This window comes from Perca flavescens, chromosome 17 (genome assembly GCF_004354835.1).
Source record: "Perca flavescens isolate YP-PL-M2 chromosome 17, PFLA_1.0, whole genome shotgun sequence".
NCBI classification, from domain to species: Eukaryota; Metazoa; Chordata; class Actinopteri; order Perciformes; family Percidae; genus Perca; species Perca flavescens.
Genome location: NC_041347.1, coordinates 17,551,400 through 17,575,010, shown reverse-complemented (window position 1 = coordinate 17,575,010; position 23,611 = coordinate 17,551,400). Strand labels below are relative to the sequence as shown.

Below are 23,611 nucleotides of genomic sequence, written 5' to 3'. Positions count from 1 at the left end.
TTGTAGAATCCAGTTAACCCCCCCCCCCCCCCCCCACTGAATGACTCAACCACTTCACCTTTTTCCACAGTTATCCCTTCCCTTTTACTTAATTGCTCCTCTATTCCAATCATCCTCTTTTTTCTGTTTTGTTTTGTTTACACAATGCACAACCTGTTGTCTTTGTAAACTCCTAAAGTGAAATGGTCTGAAGAGAGAAAATATTTCTGGTGAATACAGTTGTCTAGCCTTCACATAAATCTCAGATACAAAGCAAGGAGATGAGGCAGTAGGCTTACAATTTAGTCTTTCTCTGACAGCCCCTTCTCCCAATGTTGAACCCTCCGACTTGCAAACCTCCATGACTCTTCATAGTGTGGGTATATAGCCTACTTGTACCTATTAGTACCTTTTCCTGGATGTTTTTCTCGTAATTTTTAACGGCTGTTAACCCCAATTAAATTTTGCTAAAGATGGTTAACTTTCCGCTAGAAGCACTGTAATAGTATGAGCTCATACTTGGATCTCAGAGATTAAAATGGTCTCAACTCATTCTCATTCGCCCTATTAAGCTAAACACTAAAGGTTAATTTGTATTCTCCTTGTTATCGTCCTCTTATTCCCTTAACTGTGCTTCTGAGGTTTGATTGGTCTCTGGTGTATGCTTTTACTTTTCTTGAGTCTTTGACATTTTACTTGTGCCTGCCTGTCTTTCTCTCTGGTTCCTGGTCTACATATACTGTATGGTATTTTGATTGGATCTCAAAGTGAGGGTTGTTTATGGTGCTAAAACAGTTGTTTTAAAATGTTTTACAAGTTACAAATACTTATGAGACTGTTTTAGCACCATAGTTCCCCCTAACTGATGTCTGTCTGTCTGGAGAGTTGGGGGCAAAAAAGACAGGGCGAGACAGACAGGCAATTAGAAAGGAAAACAGGCAGGCAATCAGACTGTTGAGAATTTAGGACCCTCCCCCCCAAAGAATCAGTTTTATGTCCTGCCAATTACTGTTCTCGTCAGGGATTTTAACACAGCCGTAGTTTCAAATATATCATTTATTGATGGTTGCTTTTACTTGTGTTTTGAAATTTAAACACAAAGCAAGTGTATAGCATCACTGCGGCCATCTTGCACAAAAAAAAACTCCAGGCTCATAACTGTTCTTTGTTTTATATACACTATGTAATAAGCATAGATCACAGTTCTGGCCATACATTCATCCTTCCATCACTCTGTTTTGGCCAACACTATACAGTTCCATACTGTGCTCTGCTTCTTCGATGCCTTGGCAGCAAATTAAGTTAAAGCCTGCATGGAAAAAAGAAGCCCTTAAATGTTGCCATATGCAGGATTGCATGGGAACTTCCTGAGGAACACATGTTGTTCTGGGTCTCTTGGAGAGGTGTTGAGTCTGTTTAGTCTATATAGTGAGACACAGTATGGTGGACCACTCAACAATGATCATAAAAAACAGCAATTCATGATGGAGCATAATATTTTGTAAAATGTCATATTTAAGACCTGTCAATTCTAAACAGGTCAGTGGTTGGTAGATACAATGTGACATGTTACATGGGGTAATCAGCTACAACTAAGTGTCAAGTATAAAGTGCTGACATCTTTTGTTTCACCATGTCACAGCCTAGCTGCTTTGCCTGCACATTCTCAATTCTCACAGTTTGCGACACGTATTCTATAGTCACCAGGACATTTGAAGAAACAAAATGGAGATTTTATCAATATTTTCTTTACAGTTTTTCTTGATTGCTTTGATGCAGCAGTCAACTCAAACTCCACATTTTCACAACAGTTAACACACAGGCCGAAACAGTGGCACTCATGGTAAAAATGACACATTTTATTTGCAAAAGGCTCTAACTGTACCAAAACATTTAAAATATGCAACAAAAGCAAATTTTGCCTTCAAACAACACAACTTGCAAACAAGTGTATGAGCTCTTCCAATCAACCATTACACAGTGGACAACAAAATACAGCACTCAGTGCGAATCAGTGCACCATTGCTTGTCATTCTAGCCTATTACTGTACGTAGCTTTCATGCCAGTGCCATTTGTTGTCAAATTTGTCTTCTTGCAAAGAATTGGATCCAGAATCAGAAATGCTTTGATGCAAATTTTATTGATTCCATTGATTCTTATTTTCCAACTCTGGCTGAAAACTGAAATACTGTAAATATTACACAAAATACATGTAAACCAAAATAAAATATATTAGAGTATAAGAAATTAAGAAAATTAAAATAAAATCTATTACAGTAAAGTATAAACATCGATTACTGTAGAGTATAAGAAATAGCCACTATTGATACTCAGTCTCTTCTGTCTTGATGATGGGGCCACATGGCCTAACCCTAACCTGACTCCGCCAGATGGATTGCTTCGCATTTGCTCGGCATATCCATCTGGGAACTTTCCGTTGGAGACCTTTTGGGAAGGGGCGGAATACTGGTTATTTGATTGGATGAACCATCTGTCTATCACCTATATTGGTGATAGACGGGCCAAATCAACCAATCAGATCCACGAAGCGTATGAAAATACAACCACAAGCCCGCCCCTGCTGCTGCAGGCAAAGCATAGCTCGTAAGCTCAGCATGCAAGCAACATGTCGGTAAAGGATATTTGCCATTTGTGTAACGAGAATTTAGGAATAAAAGTCACCATTTCAGGTTCCCGGACCATATTCCAAAAGAAGGATCCAAGAGAAAAAAAGCATTAGCGAGCGGCTAACAGAATTAGGGCTACCGCTGGCTGATAATACTGGTTAGCTGATTGGATAAACCATCGGTCTATCACCACCTAACCCACCTCAAAACCAACGCTGATTGGCCCGGTCGTTTGGCTAACGGCTCCAAATTTAACACATTTGCAAGAGGTGTCTTCTGCTCTGCTGAGACAGTGATGATAAAAACCGAGTGGATCCCAGTTTCTTTAAGCAGGTCAAAGCAATCAAGAAAAACTGTAATGGGAATCCAGAATCCAACAATACTGTGATAATGATCTATTTCAATAAAAATCCTCACGTTAAATTTACCCTTGCATTAAACTACAGTGGAGTCAGCAATGCTTTTACAGTAAACTGTATGCCTGTTGTCGGTCAGATCAGGTCTATAAAACTTCCTTTTCACACATGCCTGCTTTTGCATTGTATCTTAAAACGTGAATCCTGTCCTGAGCATTATGATGCTAAAATGAAACCATACTGTGTGTGTCTGTGTGTGTGTGTGTGTGTGTGTGTGTGTGTGTGTGTGTGTGTGTGTGTCTGTGTGTGTGCGTATGTGCGTGATGCCCTTACAGGACTACTGGTTCTCTCTGGTCTTCAAGCGTTTGGTTGGTCCAAGGGTTTTAGCTGTGCGGGTTGCTGGACTGCAGAGGAAGCCGCAACCAGGACGAGTCATACGAGACAAACTACGTATCTACGCCCACTGTACCAGCTACTACAAGTACGTGCTACAGCTTAACCACCTTGGAGTAGTTTGTAACCTGCACTTAAACACAGCAAGAGTGTACATTATATACTGTGAGTTATTTAAATACAGTTTTTTTTTGTCATTTGAAGCTGACAGATGACAAAGCACACACCCTGTCAGCCTTTCAGTGATGTGTAGTAATACTTGAATGTCCTTGAAGATTTAGATGGAAAACAGACTGCTGCGGTTTTTCTATTCCATGTGTCCTCCTGCAAACACCTGAGGCTCAGTGTCTGGTGGTGAAGAACCAAATCCCCAGCCAGCCCATTCAGCTTCCCATAAATAAGCAGACCGCAGACACCCGCTCATTCACAGCTCAGAGCCTTTAAAACGTAACGGGTATCACTTATCAGGTGTGTGGGTTCTGTCTCCCTGCCGTCAAAGAGCCGCTGAAAGGTGTGCTAGGCCTTTATCCCATCTCGGATTGGCTGGAGGGGGGTATTCCAGGGGGAGGGGGAGGGACAATAAGGCGTTCTGTGCCGGGAGGAGATAAAGAGTGCCACCGTGGCCTGTTCAAGGTTATCATTTAACCCAGGCCAGTGGCTGTCAGCACCAGGCTAAACTTACGGCCTTACTCTAGACAGGGCTCGTTTACAGGTGGAGCATCTCTTAGAAAAATAGTGGAGCGTTGCACAGATAGATGGTTGATAACTAGGCAGGAGTTGCATAACCAACACACAAATGAAGCCTGATGACATGCATGCAAATATTTGAAATACTTTTCCAAAAGTATACTCACTCAGCCACCTGGTATGTATGGTGAATTTGGGGGTAAAGAGATGCCCATGGCATGCGGTACCGCTCAGCGCCACTCAACACACCAATCAGCCATGGACTCGTATGATCAGACAGTGAAGCACTAAAGCAGTCCCTCCTAAATCCAAAAGTTTCAGCTGCCATTATTTCTGCCACTTTGTGGTTTTACACAGTCAGCCCTTAAGTGGATGAACCGTTGTAGTCTTAGTGGTTTGACTGTACCGTGTAAGACAGCAAAGACTGTAAATGTGCTCAGGCAGTCAGGGGTTTGAAAAGTCTTTGCAGATTAGATATTTGACTTTCACTGCCCTTTTAACCCTTTTAGTGGTTTGCATGTCATTTTTTTCACTTTCCAGCGATGCTTCAACATCAAACAGCATCAACACATGTTTATGTTCCTGGGTTTGGATCGCTAGGAACCTCATCATTTGAAAGGCCTAAGAAGTCATTATCTCTCCCTCCATCTAACCATCTGATCTATCACTCAGAGCTATGGTCCATGTTTCTCAGAAACTATGGCTGCAAGAATTTAACACAGAGCCAGACACACAGTGTTCCCATCAACAGTACACTACTTTATTTCTCTATTTAAATATATTGAATATTGGCAGTCTTGGAGGGTTGATGAAATGAATGACTCACCCTGAGCTCAAAAGAACAAAGATAAACATCAAACCAAAAACCAAGATTTCTTTAAAGATATGAGATTTTGGAGGTGGTAACCGAGAGAGATGTCTACCAGACCTGACGCTAAACACCAGGGTTGACATGTGGTATTCACTACAGCTGTGTTGTCTTTCTCTGTGTCTGTCTATAGCTGGGCCCTTATTAGATTTTCTCATGTTTGTCTTATCTGTCTCACTTAGTTATTTACCTCTGGCCAGTATCCCTATCAAGTTGTGTCCCAAGTGATTTGCTCTCAGGAGAGGGACTCGAACACTGTTGTCCGTGTAACTCAAGAAGTGTTGCCCGTCGTATTCACACCCTACATATGACCCTGGGCTATACAGCGACAGGTTTTATTATTGGACACTGTACAAGAGCAGTAGTTTTTTTGCATCAGATAGCCTTTTTAGGGATGATTGAAAGGCTTTTAAAATTAAATGTGGTTTAGTATGGTTCATACTAAATATGCTGCCTAATAGAATTCTATTCTTAAGCATGCTTCATCTAACTTTATTATTTTTCAGTGAGCCTTTTGATCCAGATTAGATCAAGGAGTTGTGGTCTGATTATCTTGCTATATGTAATACGAATATCAAAGGCTTTCTTCTCTTTGTAGTCATCTTTAATTATAGAGAATTTCATTTAAGATGGCAATGTAATATATAATGCTTCCCTATTAACAGATGTGGAGAGGAGCATTTTTTCTTCCTGATTGTCTTATCTTAAGATAAAGGAAAATAATGTGATGTTAATCATTTTATTCACGGCACCAGTCATAACTATGTGAGAGGGTCCATAACAATCTACATCCTCAACCTGCATCGGTCGCGAAAGAAAATCAAGTTGGCGGGGACATTACGGAACAATACTGTCCATCAGTACCTTCTGCAACCCTACGGCACTGACGGACTCAGAGCCAAGTTAGTATCTCTCTCTCTCATACGCATGCACACATATGCACATATACACGCACACCGGTATTGAAGAATTGTTCCGTTCCATTCATTCGCGCTGATCAAACAAGACACATGCACTTGTGAGAGACTCAGGTCAAAACAGCCGTACAAGTCCTTTTATTTTTCTGTTTTAGTTATCCTTTATTTAACCAGAAAGGTTGCTTTGAGATACAATATCTCTTCTGCCAGGGAGTCATGGTCAAGATGGGCAGCAAAATAAAGTCTTCCAATCCTGTCATTGCTTGTGTATATAAAAAAAACTTATTTTAAAATTATGAAGTTATTATTTTTGCAAAGGTGGGAAAGGCGTTAAAATGAGGGATAGGGATAATGAGAATTTTATGAAAACTTCATAGGTCTTCAATTTGATTTTTTCACCCTTAACAGGGTGTTAAACACTGGCCCGTTAAACGCTGCCGTGAATACATTCTAAGACAAAAGGGGTTGTTGAGCTGCATAATTCACGCTGAGTCCGCATGTTGTGTGACACACCACAAAATATGCAAAAACCTCTTCCTGTCTATAGATAGTTTAAGGCAACATAAATAATAATACGAAAATAAAAGCAAATAAAAAAGATTTTCTTTAATTTTTCAATGAAGAACATTGAGGCTAACTATTAATTCTTACTGGCATGATATTGTACTGCTTTCCTGCAACTGAAACTTGCCAACTTAGTTTGAAAAGAAAACCTTGATTGAGCCCAGAGTCCTTCACAGAGTTCCAATGTGTTTACACCCTTTTGTTTGAATGGGTTTTTATAGCCTGCAGCAGATGTTTTATAAATAGATTTTTTATTGCTTTTCATTATTATGCAATTGCAACTCTTAATTTATTTCACAATTTTTACTATGATACAGTATATTGCACTGCATATATCAAGGTAATATTAGTCCCATTGCCTTAAAATAAAAATGATGGTTATGCTTTCAGTCTCTTCCTCTCGCCTGTTATTGTGACTCAGACTTAAGCCTCAAATACTGGAATAACAGTCTAATGATGGGAACTGTGTGTGTGTGTGTGTGTGTGTGTGTGTGTGTGTGTGTGTGTGTGTGTGTGTGTGTGTGTGTGTGTGTGTGTGTGTGTGTGTGTGTGTGTGTGTGTGTGTGTGTGTGTGTGTGTGTGTGTGTGTGTGTGTGTGTGTGTGTGTGTGTGTGTGTGTTATACGATCCGACATGCAGCCTTAATGGAGGCTCAGGCATGATCCTTCAATAACAGCATAATGATGGAGGATGTTTTAGGTGTTAAAACAGGATTGCAAGGCAATTAATAGTAGAGAAAGCTAACGATGGGCCTTTTTCAGGCTTTAAGTGCTTTCCTTTACCACAGGCAGCACAGGGAGACTTTTATGAAGAATTTAGCGATACCAGATGTCTATAAAGTTGTCTGGGTAGAGGGACTTTTTAACGCTGGCCAAGTATTCAGGTCCATGCATGTTCAAGGAAAGCTTTGAGCAACTCAGTGTGATTCATAATTTCTTGAAAATTGTATTGAATTTGAGATTCATGTAAAAATATCCAGACCATTGGCCGTAATCCTTATCGTGAACTTTACAGTATAATACTAGCAGCACTTTAGAGTTGTGTGTTAAAGGTGATAATACAGTATAACGAGATGATTTCTTTTCAGATGGTTTCAGAGGTTTTCAGATGATTTATTACATTACATATTACATTGTTACAATTGTTACATTATTACAATTTTAAAAAAAATAGAGTCCTACTCAAACTGACTGCAGGAAGTTTCTTTATATTTTCCTGCTTTATTTTTGAAGTTTGATCTTCTGGTTAATGTACAATCTTTTTTGTGACTATTACTATTGCATTCGACCCATAATCCATCGTTTAATAGCTACTCTTCAACAATATTTCATATTCTAAATGTTGTCTTATGGTAAAACTATTACTGAATGTTTTTGATGCCATGCCAGGAATTAATAGAAAGAAAAAGGAGTCAATGGTAATAGCCTCTACAATAAACAGATATGATGATGCATCCCCCCCCCTTCCCCCCCATCATCTTTACTTTTTCACACAATGGTAATTTTAAGAAACATGACAAATTCATTTATATCGAAATAATATTTTGAACAATTTGTCCTTGAAAACTATATTTAAAATATTTTTTAAGAATACAATAGTAACTAGAATAATTTTGTAGCTCTATAATTTAAAGAGTAGTAGTAGTGATTGTTGCTGAAGAAGACTATTTCCATTGCTTTAAGTCTTTAAAATGTGCTATTTCAGTGCAGTTGCCTCCAAACGTTTTTACTCTGCAAGAAGTCAGATTGTACTACTGTGCAGTTGTAAAATTGCAATTTTGTAACAACAGCACCCCCAAGTGTACAACTTCAATTAGGTGACTTAAGATGCATTTTGCAGTCTTTTGTTGATGAGGTGAAAAACTGCATTTTCATCTTTATTTCACAATTTTCTACAACAACCAGATTTATGTGTCGGAAGGCAGGTGAAGTAAACTGTGTCTCGCTGAGCTAATGCAGTCTGTATTTCCTGTATCCTCCCTCTGCAGATATGTCCAGCTGAATGGGGAGAAGCTGTTAATGGTGGACAATGAGACATTCCCAGAGTTGAAGCCTAAGACATTGAGGGCTGGAAGAACAATAGCCATGCCACCCATGACCATAGGCTTTTATGTCATCAAAAACATTAACGCATACGCCTGTCGAAGATAACGCTGAACCGCCATCCCTGAGCTGTTGGAGTGAAGCTCAGACCTCTACAAACCCTCTGCCAGTTTGACCCAAAGCTTAACAAACTGTGGCTCTTCACTGGGATGTCAGAATACCACTTTTTTAGGATTTTTGTGTCTTGCTTAAGACACAAAACACTTCAGTAGAATGGACACTTGGTTTGAATACAGTGCAATCCTGTGGTTTAACATCAGCCTCTTCAACCTTTATTTTAATGGTGATATTTAAATTACAATTAAAACCTGGCCCTACCCTTATTGTTTTCTCTAGTCCAACAAAGACTTGCCCAAGACACATAAAAAGGGCTGCACTGATCACTTTTCAATTATTTTCACCAGCAACTCCTCATATGCTTAAAGACTTTTATGAACCGTGATTGTCTTGTGGTTTTGTATTACATTATACAATATCATAAGAGTCCACATTCTTTGACTTGATTAAGCTATATGTTATTCTCTTGGATTGTAAAACCTAAGAGTTTGTTATCTCGGTGTCTGCCAAGAGTTTTCCTTTTTTCTAATCTTTCACTTACCAACTGAGAGAAAACCCTGAACAGGCAGTGTTTCTGAAGCATACACAAGTCATTTTCACTTTGACTTGATCCTTTCCACAAAGAGAAAATGCCGTGGTGTGTGTAAGGTCATGCCTGGACTAGCCAAGTGTGTGTGTGTGTGTGTGTGTGTGTATGCGTGCATGCGTGCGCATGAGGGTGCACACGTGATAAAGCTACTGATGTGTCTGTCCAGTCTGTTTTGCTTCTGAAAGTATACGTTTCTTCCCTTGCCATATTAAGTGGCTTAAAGGGAAAATCTGTTACCTTTAAAGGCTGTTTTTGTATGTTGTGTGTATCGTTGCTTTCCTGCTGCAGGTTTCAATCAATTTAGCTGCAGAATACGATAACCAGGATGTGTCTCTAGTGTTGTGTTGCAGCGATGTATAGCTGAAGATCAATGTGAACCCATCCATTACATCTGTCCTCACATGCAGCCTGCATCCATACAAAATCTGGGGTTTGTTTTCTATTCAGAAATTTTAAAATACCATTTTTTCAGGTGTAGTTTAACCTATCCCACTATCTTCAGTGTGATCTCACGTTTTATAATCTTATGCTGCTAGGGTTTTTTGTACTAAATATACATATATTTTACATAATGTTGTACAGATTTACTGTCATATATAATTAGATAATGTATTGTACATAAACAAGAGTGATGAAAATAAGTGATTTAAACCTGATATGTTTACTTACATACAGTATACATCTAATTTATATGATTAAATACTTTGCTTTGTCTTTATATTTCTATTATAAAAGACTGTTATGTGAGTGGTACTAATGCCCCAACTCTAAAGATAAATCTAAAATCATTTGTTCTGAAAAACAGGGTGACTGCTAAGAGGCATATATGTCATAGGTGCAGAAGATGGTTTATAGTTCATAACCCATGTTTCGCATTTGTTTTGTTTTATAATATTTTAACCATCTTATTTAAAGTTTGGCTTGTTATTCTCTAGACTAAACCACATGAATAAGAACATTGATAACATTTTTACACTCTTACATGGTGGAAGACAAGAAGGAGCAGGTTCATTGGCCGAACATGTTAAATATAAATATTTGTCCTCTGAATGTGTTCATAGTTAATGTAGAGATGTTCATAATTCTTTTGGAGAGCATTATTTTAATATGTAAAGTGTGCCTATATATTATTTTTTCCTAAAAAAAAGTTTACATAATAAACACCTACAAATACCTAATACATTGTATGACCCATTTAATCCTCCTGTCATGGCATGTGAATGCTTCGAGTCAAAACTTCTCATGCCACGATTTACACTAAAGCAAGAATGCTTTCCTATTTAGTTTGTCAACTCATCAGACAACATTAAACTTTGCTTGTAAACTCACTATGTTGCATGCAAGAGAGGATACTTCTGTATAAACAGCTAAGTCCCATCAAGTGAATTAACATTGAGCATTCCAGCCAGACTCCCCAGCAGTTCTCAGGCTATAACAGGGATCTGCAGAAGCACATGGTCTCAAGGAGAAGAAAAAGAAACTAGGAGATGAGAGGATATGATATACACCCGCACAGGAGCACAAAGAAAAGCAGATTTACCCTCCTATAGAAACCCATAAATAAAAACTGCCAGATTCTAGCAGCATCCAAAGCAAACAAAGGTACCGCAGTATTAAAGTCACCATCGTTCGCACACTCACTCTCACATACACAAACTGTTACACTCTGTGGCCCCAGATGTGGAAGCAGCTGGAGCAAGTCTTTGTAGTGAGAAGAGTGCTGTCTTGTCACTGCGTGAGACAGCTGCTGATGGGAAACATGAATCCAGGATGGGGTTAAACCTCCAGACCTCAGCTTTTGCGCCCAGACAGACTGAACCTGGGCCAGACCTGGCTCAGTGTCTGCTGATACATAGACAACTGGGATATGCTTGGTAAAATCATGTAGAAGGGAGATGAAGGATCTTGTCTGCCTTTTGACTAAAGACTTGTTCACTTTCTCCCAGAAAAGCATTATATGTGAAAACTGCATTGATTTCTGTAGAAAGTAAGGCAAGGCTTGAACTGAAGTTTAATGACAGTGAATCATTAACAATGGCAGCCCTTCAAGACCTGTGATCCAAAGCATGTACCTTTAATTATATTTTGTTTTCATTTCCATTCATGGGAAATGGGCTTTTTGCTTTTATGTAAGAAGCAGAAATGTTTGGTCTCAGAAATTAACTTCAGGAACCGTTTCATTTCACATGTGGTTCATTTCAAACAGGCCAACATTGTTGACACGTCAAGAATCAAACCAGACTTGTTAACACCTGGTCCGTTTAATCTGGGGTCTTGCGAAGAGAAAAATATGATTCATCATACCACGAAGGCCATTCATATATATGCACATTTAGATCAATGTGCATGCATGCTTTGTTTTTAAAGCACATAGAAAACCTGGAAAAACCGAGAGCGAGAGAGCCGGCATGCTAATGTACAGAAAGAACATGAATTGGGCTGCACTTTCTCAAGAAAATTGCTTGAAATCGGTTGTCATTGTTAGTTTAAAATGTTCTTAGATCAGCTACGTGTTTGATACATACATGAAAAATGTAATTTGTGCCAGGGCAAAAAATAATTTAATACTTAGTTTGGAACTACAGCTTACTAAAATCCAAAGTATGTTTGTTGAGTAAATTGAGTATCTGACCTGTAAGTAACAACTGACCAGGGCAATATCGATCAATGAGGCCTTAGTGAACTTCCTGACATTTAGACCAGGATCTTATCAAACCAATCCATAGAAATTGTTTTGTTTGGCAAACTTTGGTTCATATAAACCTGTACCTAGTGATAACAACTGCTGAGCGTCACTTCCTCTGACAAAATCTAATTGTGTTGTGATTTAGGTAGACTGCGCCGTGTCTGGCCACTTCTGCGTGACAGTGCCTCCTTAGTGGAGGTAACTGTTACCCAGGCCTGCCTAACACTGTTTACACTCAGTGATCCATTGTGAGACATGCAAGGCCCCCTTGCCCTGTTAGCATACACTGAGGATTTCATGATGTTTACTCAGTATATACAGGAGTCAGCTTAAATAAGACTTCCATGAATGCTGGATCCCCAGAAAACTGATGGATTAGATTAGACTTTGGCCCATAACGTAGAACTCTCTTGGCATTTTGGACCATTTTGACCCAAGCAAGGTTAATAAAACATAAATATTGATGTTACTTTGCTCCGCTCAAAAGCAAAGCATACAATCTGTGCTGAATATTGTGATACAACACAGATTTGTTGTAGCCATCAAAACATTCTCTGAGAAACAGCCTGGTGTTTGGTGAGTGCGTATTTGTTTACATGCAGAATATATGTAATGTATGTCTGCTACAAGTTGCTCCCTTAATAATAATTTATTTGAAAATGGGACAGTGCACATTAATCAACATTCAAACAATTGTAAATGTCCCCAAGTTGGCTGAAAGGCTAGTTTTGAATATTTTTGCCCAATGTTAGGCATCCTAGAATAATAAGAAATAGTACAACGTACTATAGTTAAAAACATTTTACATTGTGGTAAAAAGCATATCATTAAACAACATGAGCAGACACCATCCAGATGATACAGATACAGTATGAGTACAGTCATGTTAAAGGTAGATAATAGCATCAGTGTTGACATTGTTGGTTCTCAATAAGCCATTTCTTAACATTACACTTAAATGAATAATATGATGGGGACTCGAATTCCATAAATGTGATGCTCGGATAGAAAAGAAGGCCTGACTAAATGTATTTTTTCTGAGTGGGATTGTACCCATGAGTTTATAGGGTATTGTTAAGTTCTTATCTCTATATAATAATAATAATAATAATAATAATAATAATAATAATAATAATAATAATAATAATAATATACTATGGGATTACCTTAAAAACACCATCAATGTATACATTTATGAGCTGAGTCCATGTATGTTGTAGGAAAGATTTAAGCAATTCCATTTTTTTGATATTTCATTAAACACAATGTTTATGTGAACAATATCAAGCCCACAGGCCTCTATTTGTATTATTGTGATGTTCATATTGTTCCACTGTATCTATAGTAATAAATGTAAATGTTTTTTTTTTCAGTAGTGTTTCCAGATGTTGCTGTATTTTGTGTTCCAAACTAATTTTACCAATGGATTTCTTTATAATGTCAATTCCACCCATTAAGCTGCATTCCACAAATACCAAACTATTGTCGACGCCACAGCCTCTCAGTCACGTGCCCCACTTCAGGCACCAGCACGTGATTGTTTCCTGCTTCGCTGATCACCAGGCCCCTCGAGGAGGGCAACTCATTGAGAAGAAGCTCCACATTTACTACAAACTCAGAGGAGTCTTAAAAAGGACAGCTCCTCGATAGCTTCGCTTGATATCTCGGTTTTCACATCGGCGCTAACTTCCTGCTGGTGATGTCACGTATGACTCAGCAGCGGTGTTGTAGGAGGAAGCAGGCTCAGGGCTGAGACAGCAGCCGTGAGCTGAGGACAGCGGACGTTTTGGACAACAGAGACACTGGACTGAGATGCTGGGATCATCCGTCGCAGGAAACACAGAGTGAGTTGTGACATGAACTATAATAACATTTGCATTTGTTCTCTACATGGACGGTCCGCCTGCATCAATGAAGTTAAGAGTTTGTATGGGGAAGTAACTTCAGGCTGTGAATACGGACCCGGGAGCTTCAGATGATAAACAATGAATATTCAATTGTTGAGCTTCAGCTAAAATAAACCCTGTGACCTACATACGGGCTCTTATAATCCGTAGTAGTCATTTCAAAGACCGATCTGTCTCCACAGTTAAATCAGTGGTGGAGGGATTATTCAGATTATTTACTTCTTCTTTATTCTTTACCTTTACTTTTAAGTAAAAGTAGGCTACCACACAAGTTCTCAGAGCCCAAGGTGACACCTTCACAATGCTTGTTCTGTCCAACTAGTTGTTCAAAATTCAAAATGATTAAAAGGAAAAGCAGAAAATCCTCACATTTGTGAATATAGAACCATGATTTGTTTGTTTTTTCATGAAAAATGACTTCAATTTTTTATATATATATATATATATATATATTCAAATTCAAAAAACACCATATTTTTGTTGTACTGCACATTGCTGCAGCTCCTCTTTTCACCCTGTGTGTTGAGCTCTCTGTTTTAGCTACAGAGTGAGGCCTCTTACTTCTGTACCATCTTTGTTGGGAGTCGCACATGCGCAGTAGCTAGGTAAGGACTACTAGCCGGTCAGAAGCAGAGTATGAGGGCGTGCCACTCTAGCAGCTAGATGAGCGTTATAACATGTGTTACAAAGTGATGCACGTTTGTCATGTGAACAGTGTTTTCCCTGGAAGATGGTAAGTCCCTTTGGGGTGGACTTTGGGCTTTTTCAATTTGTAAACCTATAACATGCACAATATAGCACAATAAAGGAAAGGGAAAAAGCATAATATGAGCACTTCATCAAAATAGTTTGCAATTATTTTTCTGTAAATCAACTAATCCTCTTAGCTAAACGTGTAATACTGTTCAGTAGTTTGATTCATAAGAAGAACATATTTCATAAGCTCTTCATATGTTTTGTATGCACAAAAATCTCAAGTGACATACAAGTACCTCAAAATTGTAAGTACAGTACTTGAGTAAATGTAGCCTACTTGGATACATTCCACCATTGCATAAAGTTAGGCCTACATATGTGATTGTGGGAAAATCTTCATGTCATGTCAGACTGCACATGTATAATCAATACAGTTTATACAGCAGATATCAGGTAATCAATACTGGGTTCAATTTAAAAAAAACAGCATGCCCCCTCACATCACATTAACATGATCAAATGCATTCTTAAAGGTTCGTCAGGCTGTGTGCACAACTTTGATGGTTAGCAATATTAAGGAAGTGTTGCAATCTCAATATTTCCTAATGATCATTATTTAATTTGCAAATGGGTCTTTCTGTGATGTAAATGAAGTCCAATACCTTACAAAGAGTTATTAAAAAGAAGTGCAACATACTCTGTACTATATTTAAAGGATTGTAGATTTGGTAAGGGTATTTAGCCTTTGAGGGTTTTTGTCATTATTTTGAGTAAGCTGATTTCAGAGGGCAACAAGTTTACAAAGCTCAGCCACCCATTCATCATCAAATCAAGGCTAATCTCATTAGATCTCCAAAGATGACCCAGTACCAAACAAGACGTATAAATCATTTAAAGCCCTTTTCTTGAGAAAAATGAGAATATAACTCTTGAGATGCAATTGAAAATCAGCGTCAGTGAATGGGAGTACAGTGGATTCTTATATCTGCTTTGAATGACCGCGTCCTGTTATCCCTTGCAGTTGGCATTTTTGTCTCTGACCTTTTTTCATCTATGCTCTCACCAGAGGTTGTCATTGATAAAATATCAGCTCTTGGATACTGTTTATTCTAGGTCAAAAGGCAATGAAGTGTGGGGAAAAAGTTTCCCCCATGGTTTCAGTTCCACCAGTAGCTAATATATTCGTAACTAGGCCTGTGTGAAAATAATGTTCCAGACTCTATTTTATATATTTTGCTTCAATACGTTTTACCTTTTTCATTGTAGCATGATGCATATGGAGTGGTTAGAGTAAATAGGACACCACAGCGAAGTAGGAGTGGGGGGAAGAATTGATACAGCATAGTATCACGATATTTTCTGTGGGAATACTGTATCAATACATAGTTGCCAAGTATCAATCTATTATTATATATGTGTTGGTCATGGTTTGTCTGCTTGACAATCCCATTTTGCAGCAATAAAATTGAAGTGAGATGAACAAACAGAGATTTATCTTTTTAGATAAAACAGATGTTGACAAAGTTTCCTTTTTGGGACATAAATTTAAATTTTGCAATATATCGCAGAATATTGCAATATGTTTAAAATCGCAATAATATCGTATCATGATGATATCGTGAGGCCTCTGGTGATTCCCACCCCTACAGCAAAGAAGGACAGGAGTGCGTCTGTGGTCCAGATGAAGTGTTTGCTGATAGCCAGTGAGAGCGCTGAGGTCCTCTTCCAGTGGACTGACACAGAATTTCAGCAGAATGTCCAGGAGCAGTATGGGGCATCCCAAGAGGAGGGCCACGGGGTAAGGAGGAAGACGATCTAACAAATACTGTGCGTGCACTTTTTAACTGGCTTCCTGTAGCCATTAAAATAACTTATTTTTTCCTTTCTCTGTCGTGATGGTCAGCTTCCAGCCTTCGAGGACAGCATCAGCACTCTGTTTGCTCCCATCATTATCTCCTGCAGCACCATGGTGGACAGGCTGAGTGACAGCTACACCTCCTTCACCACAGAAAACAACCATATCTACATCCTACACCAGGTAGCGCCTACCTTCCAAAATAAAAGCTTGTTTTAGCCCCTTCACCAATCCCCACATTAGGTTATCCAACCATGTCCATTCAAAATAAAAAGGATAAGATTTTGTTCTTATATAGTACCTATTTTGATGTTATTTTGAAATCTCTTCATGTGTAAAGCAGATTCCTGCATTGTTTTTTTTTAAGATTATTTTTTGGGGCATTTTTAGGCCTTTATTGACAGGACAGCTGAAGAAATGAAAGGGGAGAGGGGGGGTGGGATTACATGCAGCAAAGGGCCACAGGTCGGAGTCGAACTCGGGCCCTCTGCGTCGAGGAGTAAACCTCTATATATGGGCGCCCGCTCTACCAACTGAGCTATCCGGGTGTGCCCAGATTCCTGCATTCTTGAACTTTGCCAACAGTAACAGCACTGTGCCTCTCTTACAGCCGAGAGTCATGTGAGTCTTGTTAAGGAATCAAACCGGCTTTGTCCTCCTGCAGCACATGATATACGTGACATTTTTCAGGTCCATTCAGTGTCAGCAGCCTTTTACTAGGTCTTTCTTCTGCAAATATTTATTCCAGAGAGAACAGTTTAATACAACCATCTTTAGTTAATTTGACTTTTTATTCACGGGGCTCTGCAAGCTAATTAGGTCATTTTGTATCCTCCTCAGTTCGATGAGTGTCTCTACATTGCTGTGAATGGAGACGGGGAGGAGGGAGAGGGTGATCTGAGGAGGAAGATCTATGTGATGAAAAAGATGATTGAGGTCATGTTTGGCATGGTCACCCTCAGCAGTAACCTCCTCAGGAGAGAGTAAGACATTTTGTTGTGTTTCCTCTTGATACTGGACAGATTTAACACAGCATCTAGTTGATATATGAGATGTGTTTGTCACCAGACTGCGTCCTCAGGACACGGAGCAAAGGGCGAGGCTGTGGAAGCATCTCCAGAGCCTGCTGGAGACATACAGCCAGCTCAGAGAGAACGACCAGAGCTTCTTAGTGGAGGTGCAGTGCATTGCTACTTTTATACAGTCCGTTTTAAAATATAGATTTATTCTGCAAATGTTTCCCTCACCAGATTGTTGATATATGGGGACAAGCCACAGCTTTACAGCAAAGTGTAGATTTCTGCTACCTTGATACAGATTCAAGCTCATATCTTTGTCCCCTCAGGATTACTGTATGCAATAAAGCAAAGCCAGAGACATTATTGAGCTGTCAGTGTTATGATAATGCACATATGATTGTGTATGTGTTATTGTGTCTGTGGTATATTTAATTATTATTCATGTTTGCAGTGTTAGTGTCTTTTCCTTTCTTGCTCAACAATATATTTGTGTCTTTGTCTCCATCAACCTCACTGTTTTGGGGTATTGTTTAACAGCCATTTTAATTATCTATTTTTTTGTTTTGTTTTTTGAGTAACATTATTTATTAGTAAAGCCCTGACTATTTTTGGTGCATTGCTCCATCAGATTTAGGATGTAAAAACTTGAACCACTAGATGGCAGAAACAGCTAGAAAGTCCCTTTTTTAATTGGGTGTTAATATTATTGTGTCTGCTCCCTATACATTGTTTTCTCCACAAAATATTAGATGCTAGGTAGGAATGACAAACTCATGGTTTACGCCATGTCTGTACAGCTGTCTACTTAGCTGTACAGTGAACCAGTTACATACAACTTAACATTTAGGTTGTTATCCCAAAAATGTAGACATGGTCGTATTTTTGTATTTATTGATTTTTCTTTTAATCAGCTATCCTTCAGTCCATTTTCTCATTAGAGACATGTCATTAACATGTTTAAGCACAAATATGTCTCCTTTCAGTGCTTCAGCTAGGATGGAAGCAATGGTTAACATTGTTATCATCTCTCTCAGGCAGTGGAGAGGCTGATCCACCCCACGCTGTGTGAGCAGTGCATCGAGTTCCTAGAGCGCCGTTTAGTTCAGCAGCTCAATGGCAGTGTAGAGAGAGCAGGAGAGGAGGTGCTGCACGCCTTCATCCTAATTCACACCAAACTGCTTGCCTTCTACTCCAGGTACAGATGTGTCCATAAACCTTTCACATCTACTTGTACTATTTCTTATTTATAGCTTCTAAGTCAGTGAAGAGGCTTCATTTTGATTAATTGAAGATTTCATTTTAGATTTCATTAGATTTTATTTTCGTCTCTTTGCTCCTTCTAGCCGCAATGCAAGCTCGCTCTCCACCTCAGACCTCCTGACTCTCATCATCATGGCACAGAATATGTATCCTAGCAACATAGACCTGGATGATCCACATCCTGAGGTATAAAATGCTGACAGCCGCTCACACAGCACAACCACAAGATGGTTCTCACCTTGTTTCTGATTGCCTATTGTCTGTTTTTGTGCATGTTGCGTGTTTGTCTGAAGGATGTTGAGAGTACATCCGGTTCTGGTCCTGACAGTTTTTACACACCAGAGCCCTCCCCTACAGACAGGGACTCAAGCAGTTCAGGTGGGTTGTGCAGTAGAGTCTGTGTATTCATATTTAGTCAGTTGTTTCCCCAAATACATTATAACAACAACAGTATGTTGTATGTTGTCTTCATTTATGTGTGTCAGCAGCAGACAAGCCAGTGAGAGGAAGTACTCCTGTGTTTGAGTTTGTGGACCCAGATGTCCAGGTGAGAGCATATCTCAGTGTGTATTTCTAATTCTGATTTCTAATATTCAGTGCAAAATAAACCGATTTGTTTGGTTTGAATGAGACCTCAAAACAGGATATTATAATAATGTCTTCAGATGGCAGAGGACAGCTTGCAGGCTCTGGAAGTTCCCCCACCTGCCCCTTCAACCCCTCGCAGAGTCTTCTTAGAGGTCTCACTCAAAGATGGGCTGTATCCCATGATGCCTCACTCCATGTACTGTCTGCCACTGTGGCCGGGCATTAGCCTTGTGATGCTAACTAAGGTTTGTGGACACCAACACAGTCAGTCTTTACATGTTGTGGTTTTGTGACCAGTAGGGGGCACACTGGTGACACACTTATCTGGACTTATTATTTCTAACTACAGTTTTATGTAGTGTTCACAGCATCTAGAACATCTTTGCTCCCATGTTGAACCACTCAAGTATCTATCTATTTTGTCTCTGTCAGATTCCCACCAGTGCAGTGGCCATGTCAGTCTATATGTTTTTGGAAGCCTTTGCCAAGCTGGAAAAGCGTTTAAGTGAAGGCCAAGAAGGTTCTGCTGCTACTAGAGGCCAGCCGACTATACATGACGTACGGAGCAAACTGGATAAATTCATTAAAGCCCTGGGGCCTAGTGAGATACAGGTAAATGTTTTGATGTGTGCTAAATACCAACATTTTGTGTATCCAACAATTGTCTGCTTTTAAATTAAGATGTAAAATAACATCCTAAAATAATTTCAAGTGGAAATCCTTTTGTAGCACACAACAACTAGGAATAATTTACTTTTAAATTCTAGTCAAAAAACAAATCTATCCCAGCCTGTGATAAAACTGAACTGTCAACCTTTGTTTTTACAGTATCATTCACAAACAATGAAAACATTTTTATATTTTTATGAGTCTGATACTGCTGATGCAATGGCAGCCATCTTTGTTGTAAACAAATTCATCCCAAGCGGACTTTGGTGACGTGGTTGATTACCCTACTGTTGATCATCTGTCCATCATCGTGTAAAGCCTGCCCTGTCAATTTGATAGGTCCGAACAGCTCTGGTTCGAGCATAGTTGCTCCGCAACGGATCAAGAACAGACCGAACTTCCCAACCTCAAATGTTGTGGGCAGGGCTAAGTTTGGCTGGCATCTAGGCTACATTTTTATAGTATAAGACTAACCCATTTAGTTCCTGTATGTGCTGTAAAAAACTATACTTAACATTGTCCAAACTGTGCCTCTTTTCTTAGTACCTTCCTAAATTATAAAACAAAATGATCTTCTGTTGGAAGATTTGTTTTGTTACCAACATCTAAATTTGAATGAATCAACTGAAGATCCAGTAAAAACACAGAATAGAAAAAAGTTACTTTTGCTAAAATGGTCAGTTCCTCACATATAATAAAAAGAAGTGTGATTTAATCATATGAAAAATATTTTCAGTTTTTGCACCTGGACAGATACAATCTGCTTTTGTTCTCTTATTATCTATCCAGTCTGCACAGTTACAAAACGTCTGGACAGAGTTCAAGAACAGAGCCTTTTCCAGAGGAGGGCCTGGGTTCAACAGAGAGTAAGCAGCCCACTGCTGGTCAAAATGCGTCATAGCAAATCTGTTGGATGATTGTTTGAATGATTATTACATTGATGTTTTTTTTTTTTTTTTCTTATCCCATGGTGTAAGAATATGAAGACCCAGCTGTGTGGAATATACCGACAATGTTTTCTCATTGAATCTGGAAAAGCCGACATTCCTCAACGTCTCTCTCCTAGTCTGCAGGAACGGGCCCAGACCATGATGCAGTATGTATCAGTCAGCCGAACATCTCGTTGCACTACTATTGTTGTTTGGTCTTCAAATTTGAATGAGTTTTTAGAACACACATAACCACATCCTACATTGTTCATGTCTATCTTCTTTCTCTCCCTCTAATTCTTTGTCACTGTCTTTCTGTTCTACTCTTTTTACCCTCTGTCTCTCCCAGAGAGAAACTGATGGACTGGAAGGACTTCCTGTTGGTGAAAAGCAAGAGGAATATCACCATGGTGTCATATCCTGTCAGCACACTGTGTGTGAATTTATAATGTTTCTGGAAGTGCATGCATATTTTAACAATATGCATACACTTAGAAAATTCTTTGAAATATAACTCACTGTTGTCCTAAGTGTATTGATCTTGACCCAGTTAATCTCACTTACCTGGAGGATTTCCCAGGCCTCATCCATTTTATCTGCGTGGATCGATCCACCGGCCAAATGATTGCGCCGTCGCTCAACATCACTGAACGCAACACGTCTGAGCTGGGGAAGGGACCAGTGGCTCAGTTCATCAAAAGCAAGGTCAAGCATACTACAAGTGCATGTCTTAAAACACCAGCAACTGTTCATCTTATCAAGTCATTTACGTAAGCTTTGTAGCAACTCCTTTGGCAATGGCTTGAATGTAACAGACGCTCATAAATATCAAAATTATATACATTAAAGCTTTAAATAATTGAATACTCCAGATGTGATTGGTTAGGTTACAACATAATGCCATCTGTAGATTCGTAAAATATATCACAGAAAAGTTATGGAATATAACCAAATACAAGACTAAATGTGTTGTAAGATGTATTTGCTCAAAGGAATAGTTTGCGAAAAAATTAAATGTGCTTATTCCTTTTCTTTCCAAGAGTTTATAAGAAGATCAATATCACTCCCGATATGTAGCAGTAGCCAGCAGTCAATTAGCTTAGCTTAGCTTAGCTTAGCTTAGCATAAAGCATGGAAACGGGGAAAACTGTTGCCTGTGGAGACTCTGGAGGAAGTTACTGCTCAAGGCCAAGAAATAGTCCTGCACATAACCTCTGTAAATTCATGTTTTTACACATTGGTTTTGTACAGAATAAACAAACTACATACAAGATATTAGTGAGCTTTTCAGTGTTTGTGCTAAGCTAAGCTAACTGTCTCCAGCTTCATATTTACTGTACAGATAACCGAGAACTCTCTGCAAATAAGCAGATTTCCCAATGATTTGAAGTATTCCTTAGGATGCTCACTACATTGATAGTTAGGCTCGTCTTTGACTTAAATTAATTTCTTTCTCTTTACTCATCCATCCTGAAGGTGTGGAGCCTGGTCAGCACAACACGGCGCTATCTCCAGAAGGGTTACTCCACTGTCACATTGCGCGATGGAGACTTCTACTTCTGCTACTTCCTCTGGTTTGAAAATGAAACTGTAAGTTGGCATGTCATATTTTAGTATCCAGTAATAACACGAACACAATAAAACCACATCATATAAATTGTATATCTGATCAATCAGGGCTACAAGTTGGAGGCAGGGGACATACCCATCCTACCTGATGAATCTGCGCCCATTGGGATGCTTGCCTGGGACTACTACAGGTAAACAACAGCGCATGACAGAAGGAGATGTGATTATTTCAAAAGGCAGTCCTGCTGAGTATAAAGAGTAATGTGTCCTGCAGGAAGCTGCTGCGGTACTACAGCAAGAATCACCAGGGTGAGGTGGTGAAGTGTTACGAGCTGCTGACAGTTCACCTGGGGGTCATCCCCACTGATATCATCCTCCAGCACTGCAGACAGCTGGCAAGCAAACTGTGGGAGCCGTCGCGCAACCCACTTCTGTAGACACACCCACACACTTGAACTGAGTCACAGTAGCCAAGGTACTTGTTTGTTCTATTGCCAAGAACTGGAAAAAATATATATATATATATACACACACACACACACACACACACACACACACACACTGTGACCAGTGCCTGCGTTTCATGTTTCCATCATTTTCTTTGTGTATTATGTTTTTGATTGGCACAATAGAACGCCATTGTGCACTAATGCACTTATGTGTCTTGTATGAAGCATATTGACAATATCACTCATATTTTTGAATACTCATTTATGATTGGTTTCCTATTTATTAGTAATACTGTATTGTTTCACTTTGTAATATTTGCAGCTGATACATTTTTATAAATGCAGATACTGCCCATTGTTGCCTTTACTTCTGCTAGTGTCCTAACTTGTATGAATGAAACATGCAATTACTGTATAGCTCCCTTTTAATATACATTATATTTTGGAGACAATAAATATCCGTAGTCTCACTTTCAATTGTTTATTGAGTCATTGTAAGCAGAATTGAAATGGTACTATTTGAACCATTGACCATTACGTTAATTTTACAAGTCATTAGCTGAATGTGTTCCCATGTGTGATGGCACAATTATTTATTCATATGATATATAATAGCTGGTGATGTTATAAGTTCATTGAATTTAAACAACTTATGCTAAGGTTAGTCTCACCAAACATGAGCTTGTCTAACCTTTTAATTTGCTCACTCGTCAGTCAACCCTGGGGATTGTGAGCATTTTAAAAGTCAGTCTTGGCTGTGTAGGATTCTTCCAGCAGGGCACGGTAACGGAGGACTCCACACAGGCTGACAGTAAAAAGGAGTGCATGTAGAGTTCAGTACATTA

The 23,611-nt window shown here is 39.1% G+C and overlaps 2 protein-coding genes across 4 annotated transcripts in view; both read left to right on the top strand.

Moving 5' to 3' along the window:
* hpse2 (heparanase 2) overlaps positions 1-10,281 on the top strand; it is a 54,236-nt gene extending 43,955 nt beyond the window's left edge. Inside the window, exons 10-12 of one of the 2 annotated variants that reach the window (XM_028603828.1) lie at positions 3,299-3,444; positions 5,667-5,813; positions 8,379-10,281. In XM_028603828.1, coding sequence (XP_028459629.1) covers positions 3,299-3,444; positions 5,667-5,813; positions 8,379-8,541 — 456 coding nt within the window. In that variant the 3' untranslated portion in view covers positions 8,542-10,281. The remainder of the gene's footprint in view (positions 1-3,298; positions 3,445-5,666; positions 5,814-8,378) is intronic. The other variant, XM_028603829.1, reaches the window with a different exon arrangement.
* Positions 10,282-13,331: 3,050 nt separating this feature from the next.
* Positions 13,332-22,828, top strand: hps1 (HPS1 biogenesis of lysosomal organelles complex 3 subunit 1). 2 transcript variants are annotated; one of them, XM_028603177.1, is made up of 18 exons: positions 13,332-13,669; positions 16,078-16,226; positions 16,332-16,466; positions 17,124-17,266; positions 17,352-17,460; positions 18,337-18,497; positions 18,646-18,748; positions 18,856-18,940; positions 19,051-19,109; positions 19,228-19,395; positions 19,583-19,762; positions 20,609-20,685; positions 20,778-20,915; positions 21,098-21,163; positions 21,309-21,453; positions 22,225-22,338; positions 22,426-22,508; positions 22,592-22,828. In XM_028603177.1, exons 2-18 carry the CDS (start codon positions 16,110-16,112, stop codon positions 22,752-22,754), a joined length of 2,046 nt encoding a protein of 681 aa, XP_028458978.1. In that variant the 5' UTR covers positions 13,332-13,669; positions 16,078-16,109; the 3' UTR covers positions 22,755-22,828. The 2 variants fall into 2 exon arrangements, with proteins under 2 accessions (XP_028458978.1, XP_028458977.1); XM_028603176.1 differs by having other exon boundaries at positions 19,048-19,109.
* Positions 22,829-23,611: the final 783 nt, after the last annotated feature.

Excerpts from the sequence above, each read along its gene's own strand:
- hps1 (XM_028603176.1), top strand. The coding sequence starts at position 16,110 with ATGAAGTGTTTGCTGATAGCCAGTGAGAGCGCTGAGGTCCTCTTCCAG. Across the intron at positions 17,267-17,351 it reads AGTAACCTCCTCAGGAGAGA|ACTGCGTCCTCAGGACACGG; the intron begins GTAAGACATTTT and ends GTTTGTCACCAG. Across the intron at positions 20,916-21,097 it reads CGGGCCCAGACCATGATGCA|AGAGAAACTGATGGACTGGA; the intron begins GTATGTATCAGT and ends TGTCTCTCCCAG.